Source organism: Kwoniella dendrophila, chromosome 5, assembly GCF_036810415.1.
Source record: "Kwoniella dendrophila CBS 6074 chromosome 5, complete sequence".
NCBI classification, from domain to species: Eukaryota; Fungi; Basidiomycota; class Tremellomycetes; order Tremellales; family Cryptococcaceae; genus Kwoniella; species Kwoniella dendrophila.
Window position 1 is genome coordinate 870066 of NC_089480.1, and position 12291 is coordinate 882356.

At 40.7% G+C, this 12291-nt stretch overlaps 3 protein-coding genes across 3 annotated transcripts; 2 read left to right on the plus strand and 1 right to left on the minus strand.

Moving 5' to 3' along the window:
- Positions 1–128: 128 nt before the first annotated feature.
- On the minus strand, positions 129–2094 carry L201_004161 (uncharacterized protein; the record flags this gene model as incomplete). Its single annotated transcript, XM_066219908.1, has 9 exons — positions 129–379; positions 469–515; positions 595–903; positions 1033–1277; positions 1345–1519; positions 1624–1656; positions 1724–1792; positions 1856–1978; positions 2045–2094. The coding sequence occupies 9 exons, from the start codon at positions 2092–2094 to the stop codon at positions 129–131; spliced, it is 1302 nt and encodes a 433-aa protein (XP_066076005.1).
- Positions 2095–3240: 1146 nt separating this feature from the next.
- L201_004162 (uncharacterized protein) lies at positions 3241–4729 on the plus strand (the record flags this gene model as incomplete). The annotated part of the gene is made up of 5 exons (XM_066219909.1): positions 3241–3411; positions 3505–3730; positions 3845–4084; positions 4244–4486; positions 4647–4729. 5 exons carry the CDS (start codon positions 3241–3243, stop codon positions 4727–4729), a joined length of 963 nt encoding a protein of 320 aa, XP_066076006.1.
- A 1635-nt stretch (positions 4730–6364) lies between these two features.
- On the plus strand, positions 6365–11909 carry L201_004163 (uncharacterized protein; the record flags this gene model as incomplete). Its single annotated transcript, XM_066219910.1, has 9 exons — positions 6365–8274; positions 8327–8576; positions 8629–9729; positions 9795–9875; positions 9936–11198; positions 11280–11356; positions 11437–11679; positions 11769–11815; positions 11896–11909. The coding sequence occupies 9 exons, from the start codon at positions 6365–6367 to the stop codon at positions 11907–11909; spliced, it is 4986 nt and encodes a 1661-aa protein (XP_066076007.1).
- Between the last annotated feature and the right edge of the window lie 382 nt (positions 11910–12291).

Below are 12291 nucleotides of genomic sequence, written 5' to 3' on the forward strand. Positions count from 1 at the left end.
CATTCTGAGCGATAACGTCGTTAGATTTTCGTTTCTTCTCATCATTAAGCTTCGTTAAATTCATGGAATCGTCATCAAATTTCTCCTTTCACACTAGATCATTGGTCTTCCTGCTCATCAAGTACACTTCAACCGACTTCTCCTACCCAATCCAAAGTACCTTCATTTTTGACTTTTGTAGCTTCAATCTGATTTACATGTTCTGGTAAATGTGACTCTAAAATCGCTGTGAGAAACTCGATAGTAGGCTTGACATGCCATCTTTTATGTTTATCTTTTCCAGTTAATGGTCCTTCGAACCATCCTAAATGTCCGCCTTGAGGTACAGTTGCTAAAACACAGTGAGAGCTTTCGCGAATCGCCTTGTATGGTAAGCAAGCTGGAAGATCCGGTGAACGTCAGCTTGTCGGAGATCATTCGAGATACGTTGCCCTAGGAAAGGATGGTCGTCAAATAAAGATAACATACCGCTTGATACTATGGGATCATCCAAAGCTGAAATGGCCAGAGTTGGTCTATTTATGCAGAACACCTCAGTTAGATGTTGACATGGTTTTCTTACAGAGCAAGACAACTATGGGAGATGTTACTTACCGTTTTATCTTTCCTATCCAATTACCAGGACAACTCCAACTGAGAAACCCATCAAGCGTTTCGAAGGGAAACAGCTCGCTTCCTCCACCAACAGTACAAGCTACTAATTCTAGCATCTTACTAGCCTTCAGATTGATTCTTCTCCTTATTGATTTGGTTAATGATAGAATCTCTGGCAGGTGTATGTGAAGATGTGAAGTAGGATGTGATAGAGGTGAAGAAGGTAATAGGTGAGGTGAGATGGAATGAAGGATTTTGTGTGACATTGATAAAGAATATAGTCTTGTCAAGGGGTGTGGTGAATCAAGACTGTGAAAAAGGATGATGTTCTAGTCAGCTTTTTAATCCACACTAAAACCAACGATTGACGATATGTAAGGACGATATGTGAACAATAATGGAGCGGATCACCAGCAAGCTATACGGAGATCCTCTTACCCATAAGTGACCACTTTCATGTCTAAAGGACAACACAGAACTACACCAGCTTTCAATTTACATTTATCCCCTTGTTCACCCAAATATCTAGTCATAACAGCAGCGCCTAAGCTGAAACCTATACCCGCCATAGGTGCTTCGGGGAACAATGTTGCAAGGTAAAGAACGGATGTATGAAGGTCGATTGTTGATCCAGTTGAATAGAGATGTGCTGAAGTGAGCGGAGTAGAGGCGCATCCTCGGAACTGATATTGTACAGGGTCACCTATGGTGCTTCTCTTTTCTCGTACCAATAACTGCTAGGAAACTTACGTTGACAACCGCGGCTCTGCCTCCTAAACCACCTTCTTTTGGTGGCTTATTAACCCAAACTACCATATTCCTAACGTAGCTTTCATGACTTCCACCAGTCAAGCCATGATTGATGAGTATGATCGGAGAGTTGTCAGGTAATTTCACTGAAAGAGAAGGGTGAATGTCAAGACCACTATTCGTGAGAAGAAGAACGTCAGCAAACCAGATATCAATACAAGAGAAGGAAAAAAGATCAATAGAATGAATGATGTAATCCTCGCAAACAGGATGACTCACACCGTCCCGCCATCAGGTAATCTTAGCAATTTTCTATATATCATTTACTTTGTCCCATCAGTATCACCTCTTAGCCAAAAGAGCAAGAAAAATAGCTTACCGTTGATATGTGATTGGGTCATCTTCCGAGAAATTCGCCATAGCAGAATATATTGTTTGAGCATGACCACTAGTAAACGGGTGTTATCGTGAGCTGTACTTCTGGCAAGAACTTTTGACGGTTGATACTTACTTGGGTAACCACCAACTAGCTTTAAATCCACCTTTCAAACTCTTACAGCATCGTTCAATGAGCTCTTTTGTGCTCTCACCATTGGCTAATTTAGTTGCATTATCGGAGGAAGTGATCTTGATTCTGGTGTTTCGTTGTATCACGATCAACACGAGGTGGTATAAGAGAAAAGAACATATCGCGATTGACAAGGTTTTTCCAAGATTGATTTGTTGGGTAAAGAACACAAGGGGGTCCATCGATATTCGGACCTGTATATTTGTATAGTGGAGATAACGGGATGTTGGATATGTTTCAATGGATAAGATATTATTTTGCTGTGATGAGATAGATGTAAAGGGAAAGAGATAATCCTGTAAGCTTTAGGATAGACTTTATATACCTTTTGCTAATAAATGTCCCTTTTGTAGAGATGAAGCTGAAACAGCTTTATTTTTACAGTATCACCCTTTGTCCAATGATTGATTGATTTCTGTCTGTGTGGATGAGCGCAAGTTGATTAGATGAAGGATTTCCTGTTAATCACACGACATGAGGCAAAGGTATCTTGAAAGACTCCTTTGATGAATCTTCAAATACAGTCAGTATTCATCACTACTCCTAGCTTGGAATTACAAAATCTTATGATGATCCATGTTTTCGGTAACCTGCTTATCTACCTTAATATACCATTGATAATACTGTCGAATAACGAATAAGGGATCGTGTTGATAGCTGTGTGTCCGTTTTAAAGTCTTTCTTATTGATGTAAGATAAGGAATTTCAAATTTCAGCGCTGGACGGATCAAAGATAAGAGAGAAGTTACACTTGACGTCAACCCTCATTCTTATAAGCAGGGTTGATCCGATGTCGGATGGTTACGTGAGGCCGACCGGACGTTTCATATTGGGTCGTGTGCCGCGAGATTTTTTGTTTGGCAAATACAAATAATTTGGCTATCATGATCATACAGATTGAGATATAGTCAGGATAGTGATCATCACCATAGAACCTACAAGAAGACCAGCCTGTTCTGCATACATAATCAATACGCCATTGCAAGTTGAAGAGGGTAATAGACATCGTTGCGGAAGACCGCATAAGATCACGTTTGTTGCAAAGGCACAAAGCGCCAGACAGGCACGGCTCATGCCACGGTGTGAACATGATGAACATTGAATGATGAAAGCAACATTTTTCCTTCATTGCAATTCACTTTGATGTGATGCTTCGTTCAATGCTCATCAAGCCATTAGGAAGTTATCGACGGTATCGCATTTCAACGTTTGAGCTTTTCAATTTGCTATCATCACGACCACTAGTTGACTTCACCGCCAACGAATCGTTAGGATCATCGATGAAACATAACAATACTACACAACGCGCTCACAAAATCAATAACGAGATGTTCATAAAACGCGAACTCTCCTCAACTCCCTCTTTGGCCGATAGTGTACCAACAGCATCTACATCGCAATCAGTGAATGTACTATCGTCAGCTACATCAAGATCATCTATCGCCGAATCAAGTGGATATGGCTCAACATCAAGTACACCGAGAAGAACGCCTAGAACTGTACGTTTTCTGTAGATTCCTCGGCTTATCGTAACTCTTCATACTGAAGGGGGAATCACTGCTACACTGGCTGACTTTTCACCCGTTATATAGTCTTCCAAGCGGAAACGGAAACTAGATTACCGTGAAGAATCCGAAATATACTTGATGGAACGTATATTGACTAGATCATGGGAAAAATCTATCGGTCCAAGTGGGAAACTGGAATATCAATATTTAGTCAGATGGCAAGATTACGAACCAAAAGATGATACTTGGGAATATAAAGAAAATCTGATGTTTGGCTCAAGTCGCTCAGTGGAGGCTTTTGATGCGAAACGTGAGTGCTGCTCCGTAATTCATATCGTAAAGTATATTGCCCAAACGTCTAATCATAATACGCGGGAAATGCGATTATTTGGTAGGATATTTACGCATTAAAATGTCTTTATAGCTCTTCCTTTCACGATTCTGAAATCACGTAAAGCCAAATCTATGGAATACTTGGTGAGATATTGCGATTCATCCAGAATTGAACCTTCGCCTCTATGCGCAACGGAATGGCATAATCAATATCAGATGGAGAAAATTGGTAAATTAGATAAAGCATCAATTTCAAAAGCTTTAAAGGACTTTCACGCAGGGATCTCAACGGAAAGGATCAGTAGAGTCAGGTCAGATTCATTACCAAAAGGTAAGCTCGTCCTCCTCTTCCGCTCCTATTCCTCATCAGTATCCTCTGCCTTGGTACAACTTCTCTCTGACAGTTTGGCTAGACGTCTTCCAGCCATATGCTATTTGTTGTGCATGTCTGAGAGGTCAATCGCTGATAATATGATGTGAACTTCCATAGATCGGACTATTCTGGCGATTTTTGACAGGAAGGATTACAGGGCGAAGGCTAGCTCGAAAGGAAAGATTAAAGCATATTACGTCAAGTGGCAAGACAGCACAACTATAGGAGAGGAATGGATACCTTACTCAACCATCCTGAAGCGATTTGAAGATTACAGCAAGCAATTTATCAAAGACTGGGATACAGAAATGGGTTACGACGATGTATGGAGTAACAAGAAGAAAGCCAAAGATATACCAGGTGAGTCAAATCATCCTGAGTCGAGACTCCCTGGACATCACCGCCATATATGTGTTTCTGGACTGTTGAGGACGGCAATCGTCACCAGTGTCCAGCCGATTTTCGCCAAACGCAGTTACAGACAAAGGAGTCGCATTCAGCTGACTTGTATTCGTTTTAGTAATAGCACCTTCTGATTATGATTTGGATCGTTTGCGGAATATGCAGGCAAACAAAGACTTGCTTGAGAAATTAGGTTTATAAAGATATTGTCTGACGGATCTTGTTGTAACCTTATCAATTGCTTGTATAATAATACCTATGAATATTGAATATCATTGCTCGATCGAGCTCTAAATGTAAAGGAATAGGAGCTAAGATCAATAGTCGAGCACAAGTTTACAATTCATACAGCTTGTATAGGCCATCGAATTCTATCCTATGAAGTCGCTGTACGTGTCATCAATCAAGCTGATGATGACATACAGGAATTACAACCGCACACGTATGAAGGTTTCAGAAGCGCACAAACTTCTGAAATCACGTAAGTCGATCTCTTCCCACTCGGAGTACATCGCAATTTCCCTCCGGAACATGCTCTGAACGGGTACTAAACGCCACTTGTGATGAATAAGCATCAATCAACGGTTTTTTTACCTGTACTACTACAGCAATACTGTTCATTCTTCTAGAGGAAGAGAAATCAGCAAAGAAGGTTCCGAAGCAATCAGGAGCCTGGTTCCGTTTGCTGAGAAGTAAGTTCAGGTATTATGAAGTGAGCGTTTGAATCGAAAGAGACCTTTTCATTCTCATTCGTAAAAGATGTCGATTGTGGTCGCAACTCGTTCCAGACATACTGTACCATAACAGAACCTGGATTGTGTCGATCCCCTACTCTGCTCATCACAATTATATAAGTCTATGACCTCAACACCTGAACTGTCACATAGGTAAGAGGAATCTACTCAATCTGCTTCATCACTTTTTCCGCTGAGCGGTTGTTGCTGATCAGGGCAATCCAGGTTCAATGAAAAGTTTCAGGGTCCCAAAAATTCGGCAGTTTTGTCCTGAATCTCCACAGCGGTTTTTTTTCTATGATAATTTGGTTCCGCTAATGCCAGACTACAATCTGTTGTAATGTATTACACAGCTCATTAGAAATTTGTAATTAAGTATAACACAGAGACGGTGATGGAACATAATGCGTACCATACCATACAAGAAACCTTTTTGGGAGATTAAAATATATCGTCATTACCATGTTACCTAAAAAACTACCATATAGCCTTGATAGAATACAATTTTCAACAGTCAACTCCTACAACATTATCATTCCTTCTTATACATACTTCTACGTGCTTCACGAATATCAAAATTAAGATCTTGATTTATCTACTAGTACTGTAAACAGATAATCAACCATACTTTGCAATCCAGAGCAACATTGTAAAGGCTTCGGGAATAGGAAAACGCGCTCCACTTGATTCCGAGCAAACCTCGTTTCCAGCTTTTTCTACCTTCACCAACGAGAATACCAAATCGACCAAAAACAAGATAAGAAGATCCAATACAATCATTAATCCTTCTCAATTGCAAAGAGAAAAGTGTCAAGGAAGTAGATGAGATTGTGTGGATGTTCATGCAAGAAAGGCAGAGTGATTGTTAACAAGGTATTTCGGTTTAGCCCATGGAAACAAGGTACAAGTGTTTATTAACTGAGAAAAGCCTAAAGGTGAAAAGAATTTTATCAAACTTTCGTGAGTACAAAACATGAGCGATATGGTATAACCAAAATAAACTAAACGAAACCTATTTGTTATTTTGAATTAATCAATTCCTTTTTCTCTTCTTGAATTTTCACATGAATTTACTGACGTCGACTCCCCTCGTTGGTAGATCATGGGACACGAATCGGATACTAAACCATCCCAACCTCATCCTCCAGTTCATCGACCATCTTCTTCTTCTGCTGCTTTCCTACATCACCTTCACACTGATCCTTCTTCGCATCATATAACACTCTCAGCTAGTCATAATGGTGCTGGACCAAATTCCTCTCCTAGGTCAATTTCAGTACCTTTAGAACCAACTGTAACTTCGCAAATTAACAAACATTCACGTTCACCAACTAAATCAACAACATTTCCCCTAACTCCAAAACCTCAATCTTCAGCTGGTCCATCTACCATAAGCAGCTTAAGTCGAAATTCATCGACGTCAAAGAGAAGTAGACCAAAAACTGCTCCTGGGATTAAAGATAGTTATTCAGCTTCATCTCCACCTATACCAATTGATCCCTCTACTCTCTCACCAATACAATCTATTGATGCAGCAGGTTTAACAACAGATGAGATAGCGCAAATTGCTGAATCTGGAGATTCATGCTTAGCTGCATTTGCAAGTGAGGAATCTGGAATTACAGATGCTATGGATATGCTCTCAGTCTCGAGTGACAGTGGAAAGCATGGAAAAACTTTATTATTAGGAAGAGCTGGTACATTAGCTGAATCATCAAATGAGCCCGCAAAACCGACCACAAAACATTCTCCACCGATGTCAATGGACTGGACCACCTTTTCTCACGCTTACGCCCACGGTTTATTTGATCCGAATAAAATCCCCAATCCTCCTCATTCAGGTGATACTCCTACCGACGTTCACTCAGCACATTCTTCACCTGGCAAAAGATATTCTTCAACCTTACCACCAAGTTTAGGAGATAGTACAAGTGGATCTGAGGGGTATAGCTCTAAAAGTTCCGGTGGATCAACAATGACCTCTGTTAGCTCAGCACCTTCAACGTCAGCAAGTTCATTTAGACCAGGCTCAATGGCTACAGCAATGGCAGCTAGAAAAAAAGCTTTTGAATTGGAAAATTTACCAGATAGAGCCGCTGAGCAAGTGCTTCGACCTGACAAATTAGCATTACCTTCATATTCACTGGCAGCTGCAACTGTCCGAATGGCAACCTCAGGTTTGAGGGAATCAGATTTCGCCCCGTTAGCTATACCTAGTCCGGAAAGAGAATTGATGGATCCTATGGCTTCTGTGTGTTCTACCGACACAAATAGTACCATGAGAGACAGTGCTAGTTCAGATCCTGGATCTTCAAGATTTCCCCTACATAGAAGTATGTCAAGCGCAGTAACAGGTTCAACATTCAGCAATTTACGGTTACCGACTATTCAGGCTAGTCCCGTTAGTACACCAAGTGAACCACACGGTAAAGGTAAAGCAAAAGTAGTTGCCGAACCAGAAATATCGCCGTATAAAGCTCGTTTAGGTGTTGTCAACAATCGGATACCACCTGCATCCGCTCCCCTAGAGAAAAGAGGAGGGGATTTCGACCCTCCTACCGATTATTTCGGTAACGCATCACCTCTTTCAGCTGGCTCATCTTCATCTTCATCTAACACAGACGATCCTACACCCAAATCGACTGCTCTTTCGAAAACACCTGATCAACCTCACAAATCCACACCACCTCGACCTAGTGTCGATCAAATACCAAGCATTGCTCAACCTGCGGATATTGGTCCCCTATATGAGAAATTAGGATGGCTACCTGCACCTGTACCTCCAGATGAGACCGCTCGTCGTAGAGCTTTATACCGTTTCAACATTTTACACAGTGCTCCAGATCTAAACTTTGATCGTATAGCACATATGGCCAAATTAGTATTCAATCCCAAAATCGTGCTTATAGCTTTGATAGATAGTGATACTCAATGGCATAAAACCCAAAGTGGTTTAGGTGCAGAAGAAGCATCTAGAATATCGAGTTTCTGTAGTCATTCGGTTCTCGCTAGGTGAGTTGTTTTACACTTGTATTGCTGTAGATGCTCATTTGCTTTCTCGCAGGTCCGATGAACCTTTCGTTGTCTTAGATACAAAGCAAGATTGGAGGTTTGAAAACAATCCTCAAGTCGTTGGACCCCCTCATATTCGTTTCTACGCCGGTGCTCCTTTACGTACGGCGGATGGCCACAACGTTGGTAGTCTCTGCATAATAGATGATAAACCTCGTGCCGAGTTCCCTCCTAGATCAAGGTTAATTTTGAAAGAGTTTGCAGCTGTAGCTATGAGAGAAATGGAGCTTTGGCGAGACAAGGTGAGTAATGTTCATGTTTTGTGACTCTACAGCCAGCTGACATCTTACATAGCTTCAACTTCGGGTTCGTGATAAAATACAAACGTCTATGGAGAAATTCACAAGGGAATGTCTTGAAATGGATGCTACCTCAACTGCGTCGAATGCTGAGGCAGCAGCGAAGATGGATCGGGTATACTCACGTGCCGGCCAGCTTGTGTGTTCAACGTTAGATTTGGATGGATCTTTCATCCTGGACATCAGTCAGATCGAAATGACGCAGATAGATACCCCAACAGGAAGGCAAACTATGTATCGGGCAGATCCTTATAGCACCTCAGAACAACAGTCTCCAGTTTTAGAAAGAAGCGAAGCATTCGGACCAGTAAACGCATTCCCTGTCTTGGCAACTACGCCAACTTCAACGCCAACTCGACCGCTTAATTCATACGAACACGAAAAGCTATCAGATTTCTTACGAGATCATAGGGATGGTAAAATATTCGAAGGTATCGCTCCGGTCTGGATTAGATATATGTTTCCGCAGAAATTCAGGTATGGAATGGTTGTGCCTATCTATGGCGTTGATCAGCAACCTTTCGCAATGATTTGCGCTTATACAACGAATAAAGCAAAACAATTCTTGGAAGGATACGAATTACAATTCTTGCGTGCTATCGGTGTCATCATATTATCAGCTGTCCTCAGAAGAAGAATGGTTTTAGCTGATAAAACAAAGAGTATATTAATATCCTCAGTCAGTCATGAGCTAAGAACACCTCTACATGGTATTTTAGCTGCAGCGGAATTACTCAGCGATACACCTTTAGATACAAATCAATCAGCTTTCTTGAAAACAGTCCAGACTTGTGGTAACTCTTTGATTGAAACCGTTAATCATGTTTTGGATTTTACAAAATTATCTGGATCAGCAAGTGGTAAATCAACTAGTGGTGGAAGACTGGGAAAAGTTAATTTAGCTGCTTTGGTTGAACAAACTGTTGAGGGTTGCTGGATTGGTCAAAGAGCTAGATTCTTCATGGGTGATGCAGATATTGGTAGTTTCTATGCTCCACCTACAACAAGTGGTCTAGTACCCAAATCTCAGCGGGCTTCAGTCGGTGAAAAATTAGCTCATGTAGAAACCGTCATTGATATCGATCAAAGGGACAAAGTAAGTTAAAGAGATTGTCTTCCTCTGTCGGTAGAATCATCATATTGACCTTATCCTTGTTTTAGGGTTGGATGGTTCGTTGCGAGAAAGGTGGTCTTCGCCGAGTTCTCATGAATCTTGTTGGGAACTCCTTTAAATTCACAACAGTAAGCTGGATTTCTCGTTTCATCCCAGCTCCGATATATGCTGATTGTTCTGCGCCTCAGGACGGTTACGTTCAGATCACATTACGAGAAATGCCTCATCCTCAAGGCTCCAGTACAATTCCCGTCGAAATGGCCGTCATAGATACTGGTAAAGGTATTGGAAAAGATTTCTTGAAAGACCAGCTTTTCCACCCATTCTCTCAGGAGAATCCTCTTCAAACAGGTACTGGTCTAGGTCTAGCGATTGTCAACTCGATTGTCAGGTCAGAAAACGTCAATGGAAAAGTCGATGTTTGGTCAGTAGAAGGAATGGGTACTGAGATTAGAGTATCGTTCGACGTGGAAGTGGAGGACGATGACGATGATACCTCGTCCAATTCATCTCACATCTCATCAGGAACCACATCAATAATAGGTCAAGGATACGACATAGCTTTCGTTTCATTCCAACAAGAACATCGAGGCCACCGATTATCATTAGAAGTCCTATCAATGTATGCTAACGCATGGCAATTTGGCGTAAAAGAAGATCCTTCACTTGGGGATATTTTGGTCATCAATGATGATGAATCACTCATAGAAGAGTATAGCGCGCAAGGTAAAGCTATAATATTGACTATCTCCATAAGAGCACCTGAAATGAACCGGCGAGCGGAAGCTTTGAATAAAAATGGAGGATTCTGTCATTTAATATACAAACCTATCGGTCCAACAGCGTTATATGGTGCCTTGTCTCAAGCTATAAATTGGCTAGAAGATGGATCTTCAGGACCCCATCGAATACATGATAGTCGATATCAAAACAATCACGACAATGATGATGATTTCGATATCAGTAATCAATCCAGGCCTTCAATATCAAGAGGATCATCAGGTGCATCTGCAGAATCGAATTCAACTATATCAGAATTATCTTCTGTTAGATTTGCACAACCATTGAAAGATCATAGATTACCTTTACAAAGAAGAAGATCTGAAGAGAATGAACAGGTTCAACAAGTTACTAGACCTTCTTTAGGTCCAAGAGGTATGACGTATCATTCACCTAGAACAACGGTATCAAATAGAACAACTTCATCATCATTAATGTCATATTCAAATGATGCTTATAATGATCCGTCGACAGCACAATCTTCACCTCAACAAGGATCTGCATCGCCAACATCAACTATATCAACAATCTCTTTAGCTGATGGTGGTGTAATGTTAAAAGCTGCTACTGTACCTACTGAATCACCAAGAAAAGGTAGATTAGCTAGAGTTATGGTTGTAGAAGATAATATCATCAATAGGAGAGTTTTAGGAGCTTTCTTGAAGAAAAGAGTGAGTATCTTTATCGCGCTAGGATTCAGCACTGGTTCAGAAAGATATTTGGAGCTTACTGACTGAAATATAATGTTATAGGGCTTTGAGTACGCAGAAGCTGTTGACGGTCGAGCTGGTGTAGATTTGTTCGAAAGTACACCTCAGAACTACTGGGAGTGAGTAGACTATTTTCAATTGATTTCCACTCGGACTCTTAAAATCGCATTTGCTAATCCATATTTGATCGATCTCATAGCGTGATTTTGATGGATATTTCCATGCCTGTGATGAATGGACATGACGCTACAAGAGCTATACGTAAGATTGAAGCTACAAGACGTGATGCTCCGCAAGATATACCATTCGTTCCACCACCTGGAAGACCAGTATCTATACCACCTTTGAAAGTTGTTCAAGCTAGAGCCAAAATATTCGCTTTAACTGGATTAGCTACCCAGGATGATAAGAGGGAAGCTTTCGGTAGTGGTGTTGATGGATAGTGAGTGTCTTTTCCTAGTCCCTCTCCACACTTCAATGTGAATAATCAAATTTGCGATCATCGATATTGACTTGATGTTTCCCTTATAGCTTGGTAAAACCTGTTTCATTAGCTAGTTTGGATGCAATCTTCAAGAGTGAGTGCCCTATTTTATCGCGTAATCTTTGTGGAAGAAGAATAGGAACTGACCGATGTTTATTCATTTTAATCCTTCAGAGATTGGCTTTTAGGAAGTGTGTGGCATCCGATCTACTCATTCTGATCAAAGTAGATTCAAAGCTATAGATTCTGATTCATCAGAGAGGCTTTACAATTTCTAACCCTCTTTTCTTACGTTTCAATTTGAACTTTCTTACATTATATTCAGAACTTTCATTGTAATCCATGCTATAAAAGCATTTTGTAAAATATTTATAGTTAATAGTTTTCTCTCTTAACCCAATTTATTTTCACCATTTATAGATCATAATGAGCTGGTTCAATCATATCAAAGAGGACGAATTCTAGATCACCTCTTTGATTGACCTGGAAATCTAATGCATTCATTATTAGATGGAAAAACATCAACAAGCAATATTGCATTGTGTTACCATTCGATTAATAAAGAGACGT